Source organism: Sapajus apella, unplaced genomic scaffold (genome assembly GCF_009761245.1).
Source record: "Sapajus apella isolate SASKATOON/1434 unplaced genomic scaffold, GSC_monkey_1.0 scaffold7, whole genome shotgun sequence".
In the NCBI taxonomy this organism is placed as follows: Eukaryota; Metazoa; Chordata; class Mammalia; order Primates; family Cebidae; genus Sapajus; species Sapajus apella.
The window spans coordinates 41607145-41632758 of record NW_022436947.1 but is presented as its reverse complement, the minus strand read 5'-3'; the positions used below and the strand labels follow the sequence as shown (position 1 = coordinate 41632758).

Below are 25614 nucleotides of genomic sequence, written 5' to 3'. Positions count from 1 at the left end.
GGTGGCTCACACCTGTAACCCTAGTGCTCTGGGAGGCCAAGGTGGGTGGATCATGAGGTCAGGAGTTCAAGACCAGCCTGGACAAAATGGTGAAACCCCATCTCTACTAAAAAATACAAAAATTAGCCGGGCATGGTGGCAGACATCTTTAATCCCAGCTACTCAGGAGTCTGAGGCAGATAATTGCTTGAACCCGGGAGGTGGAGGTTGCAGTGAGCCAAGATCGCACCACTGCACTGAAGCCTGGGCAACAAAGCAAGACTCCGTCTCAAAAAAGAAAAAAAAAAAAACTACATAGTATAAGTAGAGGAACTTTCACTTTTACATAGAATAAAGTTGTTTTGAGCTTTGATTTTTTAAAAATATAGTAATTATTCAGGCAATAATGATGAAAGATTAAAATTTATTGATTTGCTGGACAATGCAAACCAATTAATGTTTGGTTATAACCAATTATCATAACACTGTAATACCTGTGGTGATCTCCTAATAAATAAACTCACCTAGAATTTCAAAATAGCTTTTAAAATACATTTCTATTAAAATTTTCCTTTTCATAGATGAGGAGCTTTTCTCCGCAGTGTATATAGATTTCATGGGGACAGATTCTGCTATTTTTCGAAGTTTAACCAAGAGGAATCCAGTCAGAACTGATCAATACAATTCCAAATGGCTAAGTGGTAAGAAAGCATTTGATGCATTTATTTTTTGTTATCATACTTTAAACTACCTTATTTAATTCCATTGTAACAACTAGGGAAAATGGTTAAAAACTGAGGCTATGACATGAATAATGGTAATTCTGTACTGTATGATTTAAAATATTTGGGGGAAATAAATAAGTCCATATTCCATATCTTTATTTCTGTTCATCATCCTACAATTATCATATGAATATGAATAAATAAAAGTGACAGTGATAATTTATCATATATTTCAGTACCTAAGCATCTTCTCTGGTTGTTTAATTGTAACATATTACAATTAAATATGCTTTTTACCTCACTTAATCGTCTTGTATATTTTAACAATGACAAATCTAAAAATTATCCCAAATGTCTGACATTTAGATGCAATAAATAATAGTTAGGGCCTCCTCTTTTTTTGTTTTAAACTTAGACTCTAAAATTATAAAACTGGTATGTGTTTTTTCATAAATGGGCTAATATTCAATAGAAATCACAGGAATGATAACTTTATGATTATCCATATTCAGTTGCCTCCAGTTCTTGGTATCATATGGAATTCACATCAAAAAAAGGTGCTCATTTGATTTTACTGTATTATTTCAATCAAATGCTGTTGTTTAGGGGAATTTTTAAAAAGCTAAGAATCTTGTCATTTCACCCTAGAGAAAATTTTTAGCTGACCCTAAATGTGGCAGTTCACTGAACATTGCACAGTTAAGCATGAATCACCACAATGAAGCGTCCTATTTCCCTGATAGGCCAGCACAAGAAAGCATTTGATTGTTCATTTACTTCACATTATTCCACGAATACATCTGGAAATAGGATATTCTAAAAGTTGTTTTGTTCTTGGAATAAGGAAACCCTTATGTCTCCAAATGACTAATGACACTATTTCTCCTTGAAAAGTTTTCCCTTCATTTCATATGTTGCAATTTAAGAAAAACTATATTTTTTAGATCTTGGACTTCCAACTCTTCATTCTGCTTCAGTGAATTGGAGTTTATATGCACTAGATTGAAAAACACACTTTGAAAAATAAATATTTTTTAAGTAAAACAGCCATCAGATTCCTTGGGAAATAACTGGTAGAAAAGTTTTTCAATTTTTTTAGACTCATCGGTGCACAAAGAATTTTTGCATTTCCTGCACTTCCAGAATGTATTGCAGACAAAAAAAAAAAAAAGCAGTTTCTCATATTATAGTTATACTTTGTGGTATTTGACATTCCAAATGTGGTATGGTGAGTGAATGCAATTACTGCTTTTAGAAATGTTGCCTTAAATTGTTTTTTTTTTTCCTACCAAAGATGGGAAAGGCATGTGCCTGTGGTCTATTTGGATGAATAGAAGATGGATTTTCATCATGAATAACTATAGAGTCTTTTATATTTTTTTCTAGAACCTGTGTTTATAGATGCACATGTCATCCCAGATGGTACTGATCCAAATGATGCTAAGATATTCTTCTTCTTCAAAGAAAAACTGACTGACGGTAACAGGATCACAAAAGAGATTCATTCCATGATTGCTCGAATATGTCCTGTAAGTACTAATGCTGTTCTGATTTGAAGAAAGACCAAGACATTCAAATTATGGTTTATCTCCATGCTTTTATTATCAGTTGTTACAAATAAATGAAATATTCAGAGAAACATTTAATATAACATTTATTCATCATCATTATTATATACTGAATATAGTGTTTATAACCCTAACCCAAATTCTAACTGTGAATAAGTTATATGAGATAAACGTACCCTATTTTTATAAAAATCTTAAGAAACTATTTTTGGTTCTCTTCTTAAACAGATAAACACTTGTGACAAATTTTTGCATATCCATTTAATGCATTGGTATGAAAATGGCTAAATCGTATATGACCAAAATAAATTGATTTTTGTGAATAAAAAACAGCAAATATCTCAGTTAAAGATGGTCATTAAAGAACCATTAATAAATAGCGAAAATTAAGGAAAGCTTTAATAAAATAAAATTCTAATTAAAAACAGCAACCAAAATGTTGTTGTGTAGAAACAATAAGTATATATAATGCAAAAAAAATTGTGATTCCTCCTCTCTATAATAGAGTTTTACAGACTTGTCCTGACTTATTTATGATTATCATCCTTTGTGAAAAAATGTTTGTGCTTAGTATTTTTAAAAGTTTTTATTTATGTATTATAATATTCCACTGATCATGGAGCTCAACTGTTTCTCAGTCATTTGGAACAAGATAGCAAAGTCAGCAGAAAGGGTAAAAGGCCTTTGGAGACAAAGAAAAAAATGTCTTCAATAGAGACTATTTGTGAATGATTCAAATGCCATTTCCCCTGTGCTGGCCAGATAAATAATGTATAATAATGTATCAGATTAGAAATACTGAAAATTATGTGATAATTTGGGTAAATAAAGAAGTGAATATAAAATTGTTGGGGACCATTTGGCGTAAAGACAGAACCACTCTCCTGACTACGATCTGCAAGACTCACTGGGCGTAATAGTTTATGTTCAAATTGAAGACAGTTATCAATGAAGGGGAAATTAAATGATCTATATTCCGTACCATTTTATAAATACTTCCATTATACATTGTTAAAATTAGAAATATTTATGTTATACATTTATCAAGTAAATGTATTTTAAACTGATATCATGCTATAAGAGAATAATAGTATAACTACTGTGTAAAATACCAAAAGTCATAAATATTTCTCTTTGACTATCAATGTACAGAAGTGGTTAACATATCCGTTCTTCAGATTTTCATTCTCCAAGCAACTAGAGTTCAAGTTGAATTTTTAATGTGCTTCAATATTTCCTTAAGCAATCTGAATTATGTTTACAAAATGGTTTTAGAATGACTCTGGTGGACTGCGTAGCCTTGTCAACAGGTGGACCACTTTCTTAAAGGCGAGGCTGGTATGCTCGGTAACAGATGAAGACGGCCCAGAAACACACTTTGATGAATTAGGTACATACATAGAGATTGAAAAATGTTTCTGAAAGAAGGCTTATAAAGTTTACATATTTAAATAAGGTCTCAGAAGAGTGTGTGTTTTCCATAGATATTTTCAGCATAAACAATGTGCTAATTTGAATTAATGATCTACATACTGGTCATAAATTTTCTTAAGTGTTTTTTAATCTATTATGTCATGAGTGCACTGCTGAAACATTTAGCTCATGGAAATCACCATGATATATGAATGAGTGTGTGTTTGGGGGTATAACTTGAATAATTTGCATATAGGTAATAATATGTGTTTTTATAAATGACTATTTTATGTATATTAGAGTATGTAATATTCTGATTTTGTGTAAAAATACAGCTATATATTTTTACTATTGTAGCTAACAGACAGGATAGAGTTTGGATGCAAAAAAATGTCAGTGTAGAAATTTAGAGACTCATGTTTCCTTCTTAGTTCTGCTTCGTGACCTTGAGATTAAGTATTCTCAATGTGGCAGGAGGAGGCTTACACTTTACAGGTCAAATAAGGACTGACAGTTTGATTCCCTTCTGCCAAGAAACAGGTTTTTTTTTTTTTTTTTTAATCTGAATATCCCAGTGCATAACGTATTTACTAAATGCCATTTATAAGTGACTTTTCTTTCACCTTAATTCATTAAAATATAAAATAATGGTCATTCTCAGATTCTGAGATAGGTGATAATATAAGCAATAAATCTGTTACCATATGGAAAAGTTTTCTGATTCTAATAGTTATAAACATGAAATAGATCATTGTTCTGCTCAAAAACCATTATGCTGATTATGGAACAAACTTTTTTAGATAAGCTTTTCTAGAAAAAAGTTCTAAGTACCATTTTATGAAATAGCCTACTTGTTCATTCTATCCCCCCAGATCTTTGTGAATGTATTTTATGTTTCAGTCTTTCTTTTCTTTAGGGAGAGCTAGACATTGTCAGCCTTTATTCACATATGGAAAGACTAGTAGTTATTAATTCATTGCTTGAGTGGTTAAATATTTATTGCTTATGAGGTCATTTAAATTCATTGTTAATTTAAAGTAAATACATATTTCTTTGTGTTTCTCAGCAATAATTATGTTAGCAAGATTGTCAATACATCTAGACCTTATATAATTGTGGCAATTTATTATTAATTAGAGTTTTCTATCAGAAATCCACTTTCATATTGTGTTATCACTTTACTATGCATACTTTTGTCTTTGCTTTAATATATTTTAAACATCTTGTTGTTAGAAGAGCTATCATTAAATAGAAGTATCACTAGCAATTTTGACCATATGCCTCAACAATTTCTATTTGATGATAAGTCACTATGAAAAAGTTTTATTCTGTCTTCCAACTCCTAACATTAGATCAAAAAGAAATTGAGATTTGTAAATTTTAATTAAAAAAAAAAGAAATATATTAACATTGAAGGATACTTAGAAAGAAGCAACCAGAAAATTTCCACAGCTTTGCCTCCTGGAACACTCACTGTTCATCTTTTTCTTGTATTTTGATGGATATTTTTATGTAAACATGGTTGTAGTCCATATTATATACTATTGTATTTTTCCTCATAATATTATTTTACTAGCATGGTTTTCACAAGGATACCAAATTTTCATAAAATCCATTAGTATCTGTATTATTTTAGTGTTTCTATCATTTACTGGTTTCCCAATTATCACCATGGTACAGGACTGTCTTTCTGCAGAGTACTTTTCATAGTTGAAATTATTTTCTTAGGGTAAATTTTTCAAAACAATGAAGTTAATATTTGGAGACTTTAAAAGACTGATATTTTCCTTTTTATAGAGGATGTGTTTCTGCTGGAAACTGATAACCCAAGAACAACACTAGTGTATGGCATTTTTACAGCATCAAGGTAATTATTCAACAGTTACATTTTATGAGTTAAACGTAAACTTCATAGAGTAACAGTAATTATTATAAAAGCATTCCTCTCTTCAACTTTTAATTGTACATGGCATTTGGGATATGACCCTTCCATTTTATATACATTTTCCTGATTACCAAAATATATTGGAGCGAATTAATGCTTTTCAAATACTTTTGTAGAGTGTATTTGTAATGATTGCATGATATTTTTATGAAACAAATGAAAACATGAAGTATAATGTAGGAAAAAATATATGTTTTTTAAAGAAAGTAATTTGAGCATTCATGAGAAAATAAAACTTTTGGCATTTTTGGTTGCTGTTATCAGAGGTAATAAATGTTTATCAACTGGATTGTGGTGATGTAACATAAGTGTATACACATTTCCAAACTTACCACATTGTATATATTAATTATGTACTGTATTTTTTTAGTATACCAATTATACCTCAGGAAATCTGAAAATAATTAGGCATTTCTATAAAAATACTTTTTACTTCTGATGTAAAGTGATGACTATTTAGAACCTAACAAAACACTGAACCAATTTGCTCATTCTATATGACATTATTTGATATATTTGAAAATTAGTTTAATGTGTTCTCGCTGCTCTGGGATGCCCAAACTGGTCAAAGATAACATTTCAAGATAACAAATCGTATTTTCGCCTTTTCCTGCACATATTTTTCTTTATTCATTTTATACTAGGCATATTCCTTAGAGTTAAGCTGTATTCAGCCAACGTAGTATATAATGGGTCCCTTTGATTAGACAGTCAACTACAAAACAAAAATCTAAAGGCTGTAGCTGTTTTTTTTTTAAGTGAGAAAAACATATTATAATTGTAAACTGCAAGGGGCTATTCAAAGTGAAATAAATTTACAAGGATATTGTTTTTAAATATTTGCAGTTGCCCCACAAGATGTCTAAAAAGATGTCTTTAAGGATGTATTTAAATCCTGTTTTAAGTAGTCTTGAGAAAATGGTGTTTCCATTAAAACTATTTTTCTAGATTTGTTTTTCCGAATTCCAGTAACTTCAATATCAAAAAATTCAAAATCATCATTCTCCCTATTAATGCTAATAATTAACAGTGTATCTTATTTGTTTTTATGGGAATGCACCTTTTTTCATTAGACGTCTAATTTGAAATAAATATGTGAGTCAGAGAAATATTGATTTCAGGCAACCTGCCATAGGACAATGGCAATATTTCTTACTAAGGATTCAAACAAATTTTATGATGTGTCAATGACTAAAGATGGTTTAATGAATCTTTATTGGGCCCCTATTTTTTGTTTTGTGACCCACAGAAAAAGTACATAAACCATGAAACATAGACTTCTCCAACTAACATTTGAGATACCATGTGAGAACACTCAAAATAATCATAATACAAAAAGATACGGTGTTCAATTATTAATGAGATTTATTTCTTTGAGTTAGATTGTGATAGGTCACGTAGATAGTGATTTGAAATTGAAATTCATATTTTTAAATAAAATTTCAGTATACTTTCTTGTTGCTAAGATAAACTACTTAGAAACCTTTTAAAGTTTTCCTATAGTTTGGAAACATTGAAAAGGACTTTACTATAACATACTGTCTGCTAACTCCATGGATGAATTGAATATTTTAATGCTTTATGTATCATCTTTTTTCAAAATGTTTTAACTTTTCACATGTATACAGTGACATTTAACTTTTCTATGATGAATTATGTTAACTTTTTGTCATGTTTTACCATATATTTTTAAAATGTATTTTAATTTTAAAAATGAGAAAATGCCTTTTTCTGTTCTCTTTTTTAGCTCAGTTTTCAAAGGATCAGCAGTGTGTGTGTATCATTTATCTGATATACAGACTGTGTTTAATGGGCCTTTTGCCCACAAAGAAGGGCCCAATCATCAGGTGATTTCCTATCAGGGCAGAATTCCATATCCTCGCCCTGGAACTGTAAGTATTCAGGAAAAATTCTTTGTTATGATGCTTTATTTTAAAAAATCATTTAACAATAAATGAATATCTGTTTTTTATTTTATTTTATTTTTGAGACGGAGTCTTGCTCTGTTGCCCAGGCTAGAATGCAGTGGCATGATCTCAGCTCACTGTAACCTCCGCCTCCCAGGTTCAAGTGATTCTCTTCCCTCAGCCTCCTGAATAGCTGGGTTTACAGGTACACGCCACTATGCCCAGCAAAGTTTCATATTTTTAGTAGAGATCGCTTTTCACCATGTTGGTCAGGCTGGTCTCGAACTCTTGACCTCGTGATCCGCCTACCTTGTCCTCCCAAAGTTCTGGGATTGCAGGCATGAGTCACTGTGCCAGGCCTGAATATCTGTTTTAATTAAGGAATAACCATGTGAGAAATAATTTAGAGATACTTCATATAGAGATATTTCCAGTTCCAGGAATCTATTTAGATAAAAATTGTGTCATATATATATCTCAAAGAAAGAAAATTTATGTGTAAGTAAATAATTACAACAAATGAGATATGATTATTCAAATAAAATATTTATAAACTATAAAGTAACATACAAATTAGAACTATTTAACTACAGGCTGCTTTCTAATTAGGAATGGTCTGAACTAGAAGTATTGTTTTTAAAGCAGGTGGATATATCCATATCATGCAATATTAATAGTATTAAGGACACATTGAAAACTCAGTTTTCCAGCTGAAGATACATGCAGTGCACTGGAATATTAGAACTGGAATTTTTCTAAGACTCCATTGATAAAAGTCCTACTCTTTCTTTCTCATTTGGCCTACAATAATGCTGCCTTCTAGAATGTTGGCTAGTTTTTGTTTCTAAAATGTCAGACAATACACCAAGAGATGTTATACAATTGAACATTAAGAGAAATATAATCTTATATTTCTGTATTTCATAAAATAGGGTTATAATTATAAAATGGGTAAATATGAATAATGAATTTATTTTAAAAATCAAGATAGCTATTAACATTTATGCAAAGTACTTATTTCTTCTTGAGTTTGAAATTATCTTTGCTAATATTCTTCCAAATATTTATCCCATGTAATTTTTACTAATTGTTGATTCATTGTATTTTTGTTATTAGAGTTCATTTGCAATATTGTTTACTCTTTTATTTTCTCATCTTCTTAAATTAAGCTAACGTCAATTTTTTGAAAATTGAAAACATAGTTTGCTAAGCCTTTAAAGAGCATATTTTAATCCAAAATTTTTAAAGCTTGAGTTTGGTTCCCTGGCTAGGAAGCTCAAAGACTAATCATTCAAATGTATTTTATGCAGAACAATTGATCTTTAATTAACTTTGGAAAAATTAGGAGACTTGGTACTTGTTCATAAAAACATTAAATTTTTAGGTCATACTTAATTAAAGTGACAACAAACTCCTGTCACAGAATTTACAATATCCTTTAAGATGGTCCCTCTTTGATATTCACAGCTCAAAAGAAGATGGATAAAACATTAATTTTGTATAAAAGCATCAGCAGTTTAAGGGAAAAGCATCAGCAGTTTAAGATTGGGGGATATTGGATAACAAGCAGAGATTATTTATGAGAAAAGGAAGGGGAAGGGGAGGCTGAACAACTTTCATATTCCATTATGTATCAAAGGCTCTTATTTTACTCAACATATTTTATGCGTTTCTAGAGAAAAATATCAGACTTTTGAGAGTGACTTGCTATTTGAAATTGACCTGGTCATAGACTCATCTTTTTTTTTTTTTTTTTTTTTTTGGGGGGGGACGGAGTTTCGCTCTTGTTACCCAGGCTGGAGTGCAATGGTGTGATCTCTGCTCACCGCAACCTCCACCTCCTGGGTTCAGGCAATTTCTCCTGCCTCAGCCTCCTGAGTAGCTGGGATTACAGGCGCGCGCCACCATGCCCAGCTAATTTTTTGTATTTTTAGTAGAGACGGGGTTTCACCATGTTGACCAGGATGGTCTCGATCTCTTGACCTCGTGATCCACCTGCCTCGGCCTCCCAAAGTGCTGGGATTACAGGCATGAGCCACCGCGCCCGGCCTAGACTCATCTTAATAGGGAAAATTAAGAGGTAGTTGTGATTACATGTGTTTTCATCAATGATTCTTTTGAACCACATATAAATGGGGTTAGTACAGGGACAACTGATTTGCAAACTCAACAAAATTCTATTCCCCCCCAAAAAAAACTTAAGAGAAACTCCTGAAATAAAGATATTAAAAAGATAAAAAAAATCCATACTGCTTGAATCAGAGTTTGGGGCCCCAGGGCTTCATGCAGTCTGTGCTGGAGCCAGCATGTACCCAGCTCACAGGAGCAGATAATGTGCACCTCTTCTCAATTAAGAACATTAGAGTGGCAACTTGAAATCAGCCATGGTGAGACTATTTACACCATGGAAATTGGCAAATGCTACAAATATGTGTATTTTTTTTCCTGAAGAAAAGTGACCTCTGACTTTACCTCTCATCAGGCTCTTCACCCACTTGAGAACTTAAAAGGCACCTTAACAGGTGTGTAGAACTTAGAGAATCATGGTGAGAAAACCACTCATGTCAGGCAGCTATTGTTCTACATAAAATGTAGGAATACTAAACACTTTTTACTAAATCCTTTTTAGTAAAACAGAATAAACCAATGCTAAATTAGAAGATTCTGCTAACAGTCCCACTTTTCACTGTTTTTTAGCTCTCAAGAATGAGCATTTGTTTCTTGTTCCAAAGCAGTGTAGAATAAGCCAGTTATCAACACACATCTGGAGCAGACTCCATGAAAAAAGGGAGTAGTCAGTACTTGAAAAATATTTCTATAATGTGGTTTCTTACATCTGGTGTTGAGAGCAGAGCAGCTTCTTTAAATCAAAAAATTGTCAGATGAGTGATCCTTAGAGAATAAAAGAGGCAGGGTGGAGAAGTGACCTCAGGAACTCCTCCTGGAAAAGCGCACCTCCCTGAAGATTCTGTCCCTCCACCCTTCAACCAGTAAAACACCATGAGGTCAGCTCTCTGACTGAAATTGCCAGTGTCTGTCTCTTCCCTGCACTTGCAGGGTTTAATAGCCTGCTCCTGTAGCCAGACGACTTGCAGCCAAGTGACCCGAAGTATTCCCTCTTCTCCAAGATTAAGAATGTTGCTTCTGATGTCTTCCCAGTGAAGTATCAGCTGTGATTGTCATACATAGAGTAGTATGGTTGCCCAGTGAACCCCATAACTATATAACTGTGCTCTTAAAGAAATGACACTGGCAGAAATCTCATGCCCTCGTTCTAATGTTCCCTGTAGGTGCTTCTTTTAAAGCACGGTTGATAGCTCTGTTAGTAAACCATCCCACCAGCAAGCCCAAGTCAGTAGGAAGAAGCCTGCCAATTATGTCATAATGTTTTTCCATAAGTAATTCAAGTTTGTGGAAGAAACAAGACACCTTTGGTATGTTGCAAAGGGCAGCCAAAGAATGAAGACTCTGAGGCCGAGCAAACATATTTCATTATTCTGCTGCAACATGTATAAAGCTTCTGCAGGAGATTGTTTATATATGTTGTATGTCCTGTTAAAGCAGAACTTAATGAAAGTGTTCAACTTTAACATCTCTTTATAAGTATAGCAGAGTCATGTGCTTCAATCTTCATGCTTTGGACAGGTTGGGTACCAGCAAAGGATCACAGAAAATTGATGATCCACATAGTCAGTGGTGGCAAGGATACGAGAATTTCATTGCTGGCACTTTTGTTGATTATGTACGTCTTCTGGTTGTGCTTACATTAGAGTATTTCTATTTCTCTTAGATGTTTGAAAACATCAGTCAGGAAAACTTCCAAGAAAATTGAATGTATAAGGCATATAGACATGAAAAATTAATTACATGTTGTCTCACATCATTATTCAAAACATGTGAGTGAAATTTTAAAAATAAATATTATTAATATTTAGAGAAGAGAGAGATTGTAGTAAAACAGCCTGATTTAAAAAGGCATAAAAAAATGTGAGATTGAGCTTGCCTTAAAGGGTGATTGGATGTGGATACATTGAGTAAGGAAGGAAGGGGTTTTCAGATGAAGGGCACAACATACACTACAAGGCACAGATGGAATTGAGTAAGTGAGTTTTGGAAGCTCTATGTGGAATAGTAGGGCTGCGGCAATGGGCTTTTATACGTAGGCGAGGGCAAATATAAGGAAGATGAGGGTCAGCTAACGGATAAGTACCAGTCTTCAGCTATATAATTCTTTGGGCTTCAAACAAAGGGCTTGGATTACCAAGGTTGAAACATACAATGAGTTTTTCTCAGTATACAAGTTTCATAGACCAGTACTAGAAATAAGCCTAGATTCTAGAGTGCCACTCAGACCTTCTATTTATCTATAAACCACTCATCCCCCAAGTGTTAGGTTAAGACCCCCTTGACCACACTAGTCACAGTTTCTCTGCCTAGTTTTGCTTTTATATTCTGCTATCTGTCTTCAGCCTTACCTTCTACCTCTTTCCTTCACTTTGGACTCCATAGTCCAGCAATGCCCTAGGAATTACAGTTCTCTAAATACTCTAAATTTTGTTTTTTCATCTCTAAACATCTCACTGACCTTGGCAGCTGTAATTTATCTACTATTATAAACTCCTTTTAAAAATATTGGCTCTTGAGTATGTAGGGAAATTGATCCTAAACCAAGACTGGTTATTTATCTTATACTTGTCTCAAATTATTGCTTTTTGTCATAATATTGTTATTTTGCTTTAAATATGTCTTTCTTACTAGAATACTTGTGTCTAGAAGTCAACAGTAATTTTTTAATTCTTATGTCCCCCTACTGGGCACATCAAAGTGCTTTTTGGATAAAATATGTCCAAGTAATGGATACATATGTTAATATGTAAATATATTCTGAAAACTAGTCAAATGGACATGAAGATTAAGAGAATATTTAGAAACTTAAGAAGGCAGCAGATATTTATGAATACCTGAATATAGAAAAGAAGTTTGGTAAGGACAATTGCTGTTGCTTTCTTAACATGGCTTTCTTATTGTTCCTAGCATTTCATCTCACACTTTAATCAAAACACATAAATGTCTTTACTCAAAAAAAGGAGTGCTTATCATTACTTGATAAACAACTAGCTAGAAGAACTGAACACTTAGAGGAGAAGTTTAGCCAAAATAATTTAATGACTATTTGCAGAGTAAAATTAATGTTCTAAAGAATGAAACACCAGCCTAATTAGTGGACAAATATTTTATTTTATGATGGCACATAGATGATATGTTATCTTGAAGTTTCAATAAACATGTCTTATTGTATTGCAAGGTGAGAGAGAAATTAATCACATCTGATTTATACTTGGCAGCATTACACTGAGAAAACTCGGTACTGCATACAGAGTCTATAAAGGGCAATCAATGTTTATGTGTGTTACGTTATTAACACTCAACAAAGTTGATGCCATGAATCAATAGAAGAATTAATTATTTTCAGAAAGAATTATTTGGTAGATTTGAACATAAACTCATACTAGGAGACACTTGTTTTAGGTGATAAATTCATTGCGGGTATTAAAAGAATGCCTTGTGGGGAATATTTGAGTGAATGCAAAGTAACTGATTTGAGTTGATTTGTTCAGATTACCTATATAATAACTATGGTTTTGAGCAACCTTAACATAATTGTTACCAGGATTTCAATTACCTTTAAGTAAAAGCCAGAGACTAGGCAATGATAATTTAATAAGCTTATCACACATCAAACTGTACTAACTGGAAATTATATAAATTGTCTAGTAATATGTCCTAACTCTGGATTTTTCCAGAACTTAGAAACAAGAATGCTTGCAAATACTTAAGAAGACATATCAGTTTAGCAAGCCGTAATTAGTGGTGTTTTATGGAGATCTGGAACTATTTAAATTGCCCATGCATTGCTCTTTCCATGTTTTCATGCAGTGAATGATGTATTTCCCTTTTTCCACTTGTGTGAAGATTAAGGCTAGAAAACACCCATAATTCTATATTTTGCAGAAGTGTGGAACACACTCATCAGCTTAGAACAACCTCAAATTAAAGTTTTTGTCCTCATTTTGGTCTTCATTGTGAGCCACTTATAAACATGTGTATTTTAATATAATACTTTTTAAAAAATAAAAACATGAAATCCAGATGAAAGTCTAGTTAGTGGAATAAAGAATGAGAGGTTTTGTTTTATTACTTGTCTCATTACTGCTACATTTTTAAGTCTTTTATTTGCTCCTCATGCCTTTCTACAAAAGGAGAACTATATTTATCAGGTCTGTAAAAAGTTCTAGTGATGTTAACTGGTCAAAGTAGGTCTAAAAATTGCATTCATGATGATGCAATCTACATGAGTGAGATGATATTAGTAATTTGCTGAGATCTCTGCCTGACAACCTTGGCCCAAAGGCACTAATACTGTTGGGCAGCTGGTGCAGGGATTTAACCTGGAGATTGTCATATTTTGGTTGGTCCCCCACATTTTTTTTCTTTTTTTACTGAGTCAACATTAAACACTTGGCAGATTTTACACAAAATCCCACATTCTATCTTCTGCTGAGATCTGGCAGCACGAAGACTTTATTCCAGCTTAGAAGCAATCAGCTGGATCAGTGTTCTTTGCCATCTTTGGATAACACATAAGTTCCCAGTTTGTCACAGTCCCCACTGCATCCTGCTATCTATGACTGATGCTGTGCCTATTGCTGGACCAGGTAGCTTGCTTCGTTACTTTCCTTTTACTGCATAGCTCTCAGAAGAGATAAAACTGAAACAATAGTGCTGTGTATTTCAAGAAAAATATAACGTAGTGTTTTTGTTTCTGGAAGTGAAGATATCAACGGAAATTTAATATTGACAGGTGTTTAATATTAGTAATAATGTTTATATGTGTTAAAATGTTATATACCCAATGGTTTTGCTCATATAACTTAACACTCAGATCCTATTAGTGAGTAAGTTTCAGTTCCTGGCTTCAGCAGTTCCCAGCCTGCCCTTAAGTTTGGCCTTAGGTGCCCTATGAATGGAATCTTCTCCTCAGAAGCCCTTGTCAGGTTCCCTTTCCAGAACTGCTGGCGCTGTTCAACAGTCCTTTCACCAGATCTAGTTCTTGTTTTCTGTCTGCCCCTTTGGACTTAATGCTCTGACTCTTTTCCCTCCTGAATAGAATTGAGGCATCTGTTTCAAACAGACCTTGCACCAAAATTGCAGGCCAGATACAATGAATGATATAATGCATTCATTCAACACGTCTTTGTTTATTATCTTTTAACCAGTTTTGTTATAAGTCTGATGGCAAAACAATAACAAAATAGACCTAGTTACAGTCAGCACAAGCTTATGTTCTAGAGGGAGAAACAGGCAAAAAAAGACACAAGCAACTAATATATAATATACTGTCAGGTAAATGAGGGCTGTGAAGAAAAATAGCAGGCTAGTGAGACAAAAAGTAGAGATTGAGAGGGAGAGCTACTTTTATATGTCATTGCTTTCAAGAAGCAACTTTTAAGAACTGAATGAGGTGACAGAAAACGACATGGGGTGTTCTGGAGAGGAGTATGCCAGACAGGGAACAGCAGGTGCCAAGATCATGGAGGGGAAGTATGCTTGAATCTCAGGAGCAGCAAGATCTACAGTGGGAGGGGCAAGCTCAGGCCAGATCGTGCAGAGGCTTGTAGGGAATTCTAAGCTGTTGGGATTTTATTCCAAGGGTAATGAATGGGATCTTTGATACAGGGGAATTACCAGATTTAATTTACCACATCCAATCTAAGCTCTCTTCTTCTTCTTTCTTTTCTTCTTCTCTTCTTCCCCTCCTTCTTCTTCCTTTTCTCCTCCTCATCCTCCTCCTCTTTTTTTTTTTTAAATAGAGATGGGGTCTCACTCTGTTGCCCAGTCTAGAGTGAAGTGGCATAATCACAGTTCACAGCAGCCTTAAATTCCTGGGCTCAAGCAATCCTCCTGACTCAATTTCCCAAGGAGTTGAGATCACAGGCGCACACAACCACACCTAGCTGTTTTAAACTTTTTTTTTCCAGAGATGGAATTTTGCTATGTTGCCCAGGCTGGTCTTGAACTCCTGGCTTCAAGCCATCCTCTCATCTCACCCTTCCAAGATGCTGGGATTACAGACATGAGACACCACACCCAGCCCCTAAGCTCCAATTTCTATGTTCTCTCTTTTGGGAGGGCAGATCACATGAAATAAAATTTTTACATGTCAGAGTTTTGACTTAATTTAATGATAATATAATTTATTTTAACAAGTAGCAGCATTAGATTGTGTCCACAAGTTTTTGTTTTCTAACTATATGGTGTCTGGCACAAAATTAGAGGTAGAAAAACGATGACTGAGAAGAGTGAAGAGTTATCTCATATACAAGATGGCATCAGCTCTTCTCTGAAAACAGAATAATACACAAGCACTTAGCCTAATTCAAAGCATCAAGTTATACACACTGTATTAATCTTCTACAAATAGTATAACATAGTCATGCTATTTTTTTTCTCCTCCATGGTAGAAGATACTCTTAAAGCAACTGGAGCGTCTAAGTGATTTGAAAAGTACTGTACAGAGTTTCTGATTATTACTAGAATAATAACTATGTTATTAAGTTGGTTCTTTAAAACTTTCTTTCTAGTGTCCAGGAGGAGCATTTACACACAATATACGAAGCACCAGGGAGTTCCCAGATGATGTTGTCAGTTTTATTCGGAACCATCCTCTCATGTACAATTCCATCTACCCAATCCACAAAAGGCCTTTGATTGTTCGTATCGGCACAGACTACAAGTATACAAAGATAGCTGTGGATCGAGTGCACGCTGCGGATGGGAGATACCATGTCCTGTTTCTCGGAACAGGTAAATACTTGAGCCCAAGATATCCTTTAATATGTAGCAAAATAATGTGCTAAATATAGGTAGTAGGTAAGGGCCATGATATTGAAACTAGAAAAACTCTAATAATTACTTCTGTTTAGCCCTTAGTGAGATATTTAATTTCTTTTTGCCTCAATTTCCACATCTGTAAAATGAAGCTAATAAATTATAGAGTTATTCTGAGGAATATATATATGTATATGTATTATATAATATATATGTCGTATGTATTATATATATGTTAAATATGTATTATAAAATATATGTGGGTAGGGCTATGTGATTTTCTTGGCAATTTGTCATTACAAGATATTTGTATGATTTCTCTGCTACACTTTCCATCCAAACTAGAAATGAACCAGCTTTGTGAAAAACTTCTACTTGCCTTGCAAAAAAAAAAAGCAATAATTAAGTGCAGGTATTGATCGACTTACGACCTATGCAACTTACGACCATTCAACTTTACGACCACAATCGCTAGCCACGACTGCTCTGTGTCTGGCAGCGCAAATGCTGCCCACCTGGGCGTACAACAGTGCGGACCAGCTTCCGGCAGCACTATCATCTCTGCGTGCATATAGCCTACTCAACTTACGACCAAATCGTGTTACGACCGGTCTGCCAGAACCAATCGTGGTCATAAGTCGAGCACTAGCTGTACTAGAATTGCATCGAGATATAACCAAAGCTGGTTTAGCTCTTATTTAATAAACCATGTAGGTAAGTGTTCCTTTCAACTGAAACAGACTCTGACTTCTTAATCAATACATGAAGCCATTTTCTAAGGACAGTGATAATGACAGATAACATGTCCGATGTAACATTTGGAAGTGAATTTGACTCAAATATAGACATGTTTTTTGAAAATATTGATAGCACTCTTTTAGTACATCTACACATTTTATACATTTACTTTGATAGAAGTTGAATGAAAATATGCTTGCTTATAGACCCATATGATGTGAAATAACTAGCATTGTACGTTGTGGAGCAGTGGTTCTCAAAGTGTGGTCCCTGGACCGGCAATATTACTGAGAACCTGTTAGACATACAAATTCTGAGGTGCTGACCCCAAAATTCTGGAAATGAAACTCACTTATCTCTGTTTTCCCAAGCCCTCTAAGTAATTCTGATGCATATTAAAGTTTAGGAACCGCTACTCATGTGAAAGACACCCTGGCTTGTCGGTTGGGCAGTAATTTAAAATATATTCCAAACATCCCTAACTACCTTATAGGCACTGATGAAATCTCTTCATTTACAAGAACACTCTTAACAATATGTCTTGTTGTAGTCTTAGAACTATCTTATGAAATTAGGTAGTTTCTGTATTAGATTAGGAAATAGACATAAAACACATCTGTAAAAGTCGTTATAAAATATGGCAGTGGTGGAATATGGGTTCTGGATTAAGGAATAAATTGCACTCATATTTAAATCAATTTAAGATGTGGATACTTTTTCTTGGCTAAATAAAATTGCCAAAGTGTGCTAAGATAAGGTTTTTATTTTATCCTTTTTTATTCTTAAAGCCCCAGACCTGAATGTTTCATTCTCATGTAATTTCAGCTGGTACTGGTCTGAGACTGTTCTAAAATGCACTACTAGATTTGTCATCCTTTTTTGGCATCCAAGTTTGGCTTCCTTTCCCACAGTTGGACATATCTGAGTTTTTACTAGTCCTCTCTTTGCTTGCCTGACATCTCAAGAATAATCCTTCCTTCCCAGAACAACTGTTCCTCACTCTGCTCTCAATTTGTATCTCATCTACAATCTCCAGGACTTTTGTTGTCAATTATATTCTTACTCACTTGATTCTTCCCTATCATCCTCCACTGAATCATCGACTTAGAAGACTTGCCAGGTTATTAAACTAGATATCCGTCTTCACCCACTGCCACCTCTGCTGTATTGCAGATTTTGCCAAAGTCTTGCGTGGCCTCATGATAAGAAAAATGGTCTTTTAACCACTGAAATACCTCTCTCTCCTATTTCCATCATTTGGCATTGTAGAATTTCACTTTACCAATTGTTTTAGTCATGTGTCAGATAATTATCCTCTCCTTCTGATAGTTCCCTCTTAGCTGGCTTCCTCCTGCCCATGAGTCTGGGTATTCCTTGAGGTTCTGTCTGTAGTCCCCTTTTTAAAAATATTCCTTGTCCATCTCATTCATTCACTTGGCTTCAATTATCCATTCTGTGCAAACAAATCCCAAATGTATATTGTTATTCCTTACCGTTTTCTATGCTCAGTGTTTTCATGTACAACTTACTGTTAGATAACACACATTGTATAACCCATTAACATTTCAGACATCATGCTTCAAACTCAATTTATTCTCTTTGAAAACTTTCCCCCAGCAGTTAATCCAGTCTCCCATACTTGTATTCATTACTGCACATTCCTCTCAAAGTTCTATCTCTCCTTGCTATTTAATTTCTCTTTAGGCATATCACAGTGCCTGATAAGCTCAGTAAATATTTGTCAAGATAAATTGAAAATCATAACTATGTCCATTGTTACTCATGTAATAATATAAATTCATAAATGTGACTGTAAAAGCCAATCTTCATTTGCGTATAAGCTTTGTTCTCTACAGATACAGCCTTCATGTCAGAGACTACAAAGTGCTACTTTTAGCCTTAGCTCAGATCATTCAACTTGGAGTTTGTGTTTGAAAAACAATTTTGTTTTTCCTGAGGCTGTGTGGTAATTTGGAATATTACCTCTCCATAATGTCTCATATTACCCAGAAAAAAATGCCTTTTCTTTTTTCTTGTGAAGCCTGCCTTAAAGGTGGACTTTGTTGCCACAATCAAGTTGGCTTTTTTTTTTTTCATGAAAATCTACATGAAATATGTTTATTTTCTACATAAAATATGTAGATTTCATAGATGGAATGTTAAGCCTTTATGAACTATTCAGCAGGGTTTATTCATAGAAGACAGTAAGAAGCACACTTTTGCACAAATTCTCTGGCTTTTCTTACCACATAAGTTTCTGGCACCATTTCATAGAATTTTCATTTTGGTATTTAAACACTTGTGTCATTTTCAAAAACAATATTTAGGCATATGTTTTTAATTGTGTGGAAGCTGCACTAATGATTGCTTACAAAGCCACAGTAGTCTCTTGAGGATTCCATCCTAATAGGAAAGTGTGTGCTGTGACAATACCCCTGCCAACAGCAACTTACTGAAGAGATGGTAACACGCTTAGCCACTGGACCTCATTGTCATAACAGACTGCATTATAATTTTTAAGCAATGATTTCAATTTACCTGCAACTCTATCAACCAGTATATTGGTATAAAATATTTACTGCCCAAGTAGTTCTTGGTTTGCTGGTGAAATTTCTACTAAAGAGAGTTCTCTCTTCTTGTTTGTTACTAAAAGAGACAAAATAGCTTTTTTTGAAACAGCTTTTGGGGGAGAATCACAGGTCATTGTCCCAGGACTTCCTAGCATTATGGATCTATCTGTCTTGCAAAGGATATAACATTTTTCGGGTGTTTCCAGGTGTCCTAGTGTCAGACAGCCTTTCAGCTGTTATAGACAGATGGTAACACTCCAGCTATTGACAAAATGAAGAAAGCGTCTCTTTTGGCTTTTCTTCCGTATCATCATGGAAAATTCAGGGGAACTCAACGAAGACATTGTTTGTCAAAGAAGATGCCATAGGGATAACTTATGTGACAGTTCATTGGAATGCAAATAGGATTTCATGTAATGATCTTCACTTTGAATATTATGAATGATTTTGTAGCTCACAAAATCTCCATGGTAGTTGTGTGGGCTCCGTGCCTGGCAACTGCTACAGCTAGCCCAATACCATTATTGTGTACAACTCTGGCTGAATTTGAGATACTGACCTTCTTCTACTCCCCTCTGACTGCCTCAGATTATTTTTTGTATTGCCAGATATCAAGCAAAATTATTAATGTAAAAAAAAGAGAAAAAGGGAGGGAGGAAGAGAAAGAGGGAAGAAGGAAGGAAGAAAAAGTGAGCTTTATCCTCTGACCTTTTATTTCTTATGGTTTTCATTATTGCTATCTAGTCTATGGGTTGGCAAACTATTAATATAACCTATGACCCAAATCCAGCCTACTGTATGTTCTGTATGGTACATACATTAAGAATGTTGCTTGGCATTTTTAAATGGTTGACAAAATAAGACTATCTTATGAGCAGTGAAGATTATATGATTTTTAGATTTCGATGTCCATAAAGTTTTATTTAAATGTAGTCACAGCCATTCATTTACATTTTGTCTGTTGCTGCTTTTGTTTTACAGAAGCAGAATTGATTAGCTGCCACAGAGACCTTTTAGCCAGCCAAGCCACAAATATTTATATTTTAACCTTTTACAGAAAAAGTTTGCTTGTCTCTGTTTTGGTTGATAATTGTAAATTTTAAAATAAATTAATATTTCTTCAATAAGCTATTTTCTAATATGTAGATATAATACAGTAATTCATAATGTTGCCCAAAATTAATATTTCTTCTTTCATCTTGAGTTAAAAAATACTGCTATTTTGTTAAAATTTAAACTGGAAACTATGTTTATTTAATTATTTTCCCACTCATTCCTGATACTACTGTCTATAAAAAAAATCACAGGTTGAAAAAATATATTTTAAAATCAGTACTTTGTTTTATTCTGTAGTATTAGGGCTGTAGGTATTTTTGTGTTCTTTATCTCTCTCTTTTCTTGAGGAAGGGCTATAAAACAGCAGGCAAGGGTTCTCATAGGATTAACATTCCTATTTTAACTTTGCCACCTACTGCTTACATCTAGGCCGTTTATTCAAAGCAGACTGTGTTACACAGTCAAGAGCTTTTTGATGGTTTTTCTTTTGCTTCTGGAGTTATGAAAATATTTAAGTGTCTGGGTCAGGTTCAGACACATTCTGTAAAATTTATATTTTTATCACTGTATATGAATCACAATGACATGTGGTTTTTGATGAACGAGTGAGAGTGTTTTTATGAATGGGTATTAGAGGTTTAGGATGATTTAATGCTATTATGATTTTTTAATGTAAGGTCCATACATGTGTTCTGCTAACATTCTTATGTAGTGTATACTGTTTCATGCTTCTTATTAGCTTCCATTTAACTGGAGGAGTACTAAGTTGGAACACTGGTTCCAGGAAGTCCCCTGAAAGTGTGAAGTTTTGAAGTGTGTGCCACATATGTCAATAAAGCTTTAAAATGCTTGCCTTGTACCATTAGAGGATCTCTGCCTTTATAGTAACTAACCAGTTCTGGCAGTTGCATCTCTTGGAATGGCACACTTAATGAACTGCAGAGCCAGGAATTTTGATTTTTAAAGAACTCCTTAAAATACTCCATGTAAAATTTGATAGCTAGAGCAGTGCATGTGAGTTTGGAAATGATGACTATCAGCTGGAAGAGGTACATGAATGTCACTCTGAGGATGATGTCTAGACTTCTACTTTGCTTTGGCGTAAGGAAAAGAATCCCTTTGTAAGTTACTGATTTTTAATGACATTGTGGGTCACTGCTTTCCAAAGCAGAATGTGGAAACTTCTGAGAGTTTACCTTAGATTCTACAGGGATTTTCACAGCAGAAAATACTAATGGAACAGGGTGGAATGATGGCTGAATCGATGGGAGATAGATGATAAGTCACGGTGTCATGTAGAAGAGTAGCAAAGAGGGATATGTGAAGACAGAGGGAAAGAAACGAACACAGCCCTGAGTGAATGCTAAGCTAGAGGCAAATGTTGTAATTTAAAGTTTACTTTAAAAAGAGAATTTATTTAAAATAAAAATATGGCTAATTGCTGAAAAAAAATGTATTGCAAAAAGCAGAATTATTTTTCTTTAAGTTACTCTTCAGACACCTGTTATTTTAAGGACAATGTAAAATCTCATGTAATGATTGTATAAAGAATACATGTGTATAATGTTTTATATATAATATATGTTAACATATATATAATAATTGTTTCTAGTCTGCTTGAATCACCCATTTATTATTTAGTATTCTGACTTAGGCAAATAGGTATATATTTTCAGATTTCTAAAATACTTTATTGCTATTATAATTATGCTAATTAAATTTATCTACAGTGTTTATGTTTTTCCAGGAATGCTAAATAAAGCATCTGATCCAACCCTTATAAATATCATATGAAGAATTATAAGAATGTAGGTGCCATGGAGGTCAGGGATATTGGTGTGATTGATTTATTGCTGTATCCTTAGTACCTAGACTAGTGCATCACTCCACTCAATAGATATTATTTGAATGAATGAGGTGCATTTATTATTTGTCATTGTTTTTGAGCAGAATCACAGATAAGTTAAGATCATAGAGATAGTAGTTAACATATAATACAACCAGAATATAAACCCATGCTGTCTGATTTCATATATTGAACATGTATTCTCTTCACATTTTTACCTCTTTTATCATAACTGCTTTATATTTTTTCCTTAAGTGAAGTTCATTTCATTTATATTTTCTCATTTTACTATGAATTAAATGTTTCATCCACATATATCAATATGATACCCCGGATGTGCTGATATTCAACATTAGCCTTGGCATTGCTTTGTTTGAGTGATATCACTCATTTTAACCCATCCATATGTTGCTACAAAGTCTTACACGTGAACAAGATTCATCTTACAAGGTGACAGAGAAGACTTGGACGAACGTCACCTTGGAACAGAGTTTTTTATGTGTGAATTAACTTATGCATTCGAATTTAACCTGTGAATTTGATATGTTTATGTCAGTTACATTATACCTAGGAAGAAAGGAGATAAAAATTGGGGGAGAGAGGGGAAGATGTGAAAAGAGAGGAGAACTTTGCCCTCATTTTTGATGTATCACTAAATTTTTGTCCATTTAAAATTTGTTTTAAAATGGGTCTCATATCTATATTCAAAATGTCTTACATGCTCACCAAAACACACATCAAACTCTTTGGCATGGTTTTGTTTCCTTGATTAAAATGGATTCTGCATAGCTCATAGATATATTTGGAGAGTTTAGAATATCATGCAAGGACCAAGTGACTCTCAGTAGGAGGACGGAGGGCAATGATTCGCTCTGCACCACTGGCTCATTTACTACTTAATCCCTGATGCTTCTCTAGATGACTTGAAGACAATTACAGTCATACCTCATCCCCGGGTGTTGCCCCTATTTAACCCTCTAGTGATATGAGTGTAAGAAAAATGTTCTAGCCTAAAGACATTAAATGGTGAAGTCTTTTGTCTGTGTGTCAGGAATAAACAGCCACACTTAAGTTTTTGTGCTTGATGTTCTGCCAAGTTTCCCTGAGGCAGACTTGGCAGGCTTTGTCCCAAAGAAGAATTCACAGCCTACTGCTCAGCCAGGCCAGGCCATCCCTGTGTGAGTATCCATAGGAAGGCCAGAGCTGCCAGTTGTGGTGGCGGTTTTTGCAGAAAGCCAGCTTTTAAAATTTTTTATTGAACTTGGAAAAGTTAAGATTCTAGAAAATAGAAGGAAATGTTGCATTTTACAATGTGAAATGTAGTATAGATTGGAATGAAAAGATCTGAAAATGGAGTTTCCAAGGAAGTCTGTGATATTAGAGTCGCATGTGTTACACTGAGTTACATCCTTATTTTTCTCTTGCACTAACGGGGCAGGCAGAATAATGCCTCTGTCCGGAAAGATCTCTATGTCCTAATCTCTGGAACTGTGGACATGTTATCTTAATTACAAAAAGGAACTTGCAGATGTTTAATGTCATAGATGGGGAGATTTTCCTGAATTGTTTGGGTGTGCACAGTCTAATCACATGAGTCCTTAAAAGCAGAGCTTCCCTGGCCATTGTCAGAGATACGATAGTGGAATAAGTGTCAGAGAAATGTGACTTTGCTGGCTTTGGAGACGGAGGAATAAGACCATATGCCAAGGAATGCAGGTGACCTCTAGAAACTGGAAAATGCAAGGAAGTATATTGATTCTTCCTAAAACATCCAGAAAGGAACCCTCTCAAAAGCTTTTTTTAGTGCAGGGATACCTGGGATGGCGTTGTAGTTTTCAGAACGCTCAGATCATAAGTTTATGTTTTTTGTTTTTTGAGACAGGGTCTCACTCTGTGGCCCAGGCCAGAGTGCAGTGGTGTGATCTCAGCTCACTGCAGTCTCCACACTCCAGGCTCAGGTGATCCTCCCACCTTAGCCTCCCGAGTAGCTGGTACTACATTCACACACCATCATGCCCAGCTAATTTTTCTATTTTTAGTAGAGACGGGGTTTCTCCATGTTGCCCAGACTGATCTTATACTCCTGGGCTCAAGCCATCTGCCCACCCTGGCTCCCAAAGTGCTGGGATTACAGACATGAGCCACCGCACTCGGCCTTTAATGTGTGTTCTTAAGACATTAAATTGGTAATAATTTGTTCATGACAGCAATAGAAAATTAATACTTTTGAGTTATAGCTTAATCAATGCTTCTTTTAATATTTTAAAAATAAAGATTAATCAATTCTGAAGTTTTAAAACTCTGGAAATGTCCTTACTGATTTATGCAAAAAGATAACATGTTATTTTCTAGAGCTGTTTCTCAACTGGTACAGAATAACACAGTAATATATCACAAAGATGTCATTTATTCAGGCATTAGAATGTATTGAGGTTACTGCATGCCAGGACTTACAATATACAAAGAAAAAGAGCAACATTACTTTCCTTTAAGAATCTCTTAACCCAATTTAATTTAATCCAATTCAATAAATATTTATTTCACATGGGAGTGGCTGCCTAAAACATATTTGAGATAGTTTCCTATTGCTGTATAACAAATTACCACAAAATTGTGGCTTAAGACTACATATGCTTATTATCTTACAGCGCCTAAGGATGATTGCTTAGCTAGCCTCCCTGATCAGGGTCTCATAAGGTTGTAATAAAAATGTAGCCATGCTGCATTATTTTTGGAAGTTTAAGGTCCTCTTCCAAACACACCTGGTTTTTGGCAAAATTCACTTCCTTGCTTTTGCAGAAGTAAGGTCCTTAGTTCCTCTAGGCTGCTCACAGGTTTTTGCACCATAGATTTCTTCATTGGCTCTTTAAAATGCGGTTGTTTGCTTCTTCAGGGCTAGTAGAGTCTCTTACTTCAATATGCTGAGATGGGGTCTCACATAAGCATAATCATGGTATTGACATGCCAACACTTTTATA

General features: G+C 34.4%; 1 protein-coding gene across 1 annotated transcript in view; it reads left to right on the top strand.

Annotated features, from left to right (window-relative positions):
- Window positions 1–25614, top strand: part of SEMA3C (semaphorin 3C) — a 181337-nt gene that overhangs the window by 114742 nt on the left and 40981 nt on the right. Inside the window, exons 7-12 of the mRNA XM_032276442.1 lie at window positions 561–680; window positions 2091–2233; window positions 3548–3662; window positions 5483–5552; window positions 7378–7522; window positions 16180–16402. Of these exons, the coding sequence (XP_032132333.1) occupies window positions 561–680; window positions 2091–2233; window positions 3548–3662; window positions 5483–5552; window positions 7378–7522; window positions 16180–16402 (816 nt within the window). The remainder of the gene's footprint in view (window positions 1–560; window positions 681–2090; window positions 2234–3547; window positions 3663–5482; window positions 5553–7377; window positions 7523–16179; window positions 16403–25614) is intronic.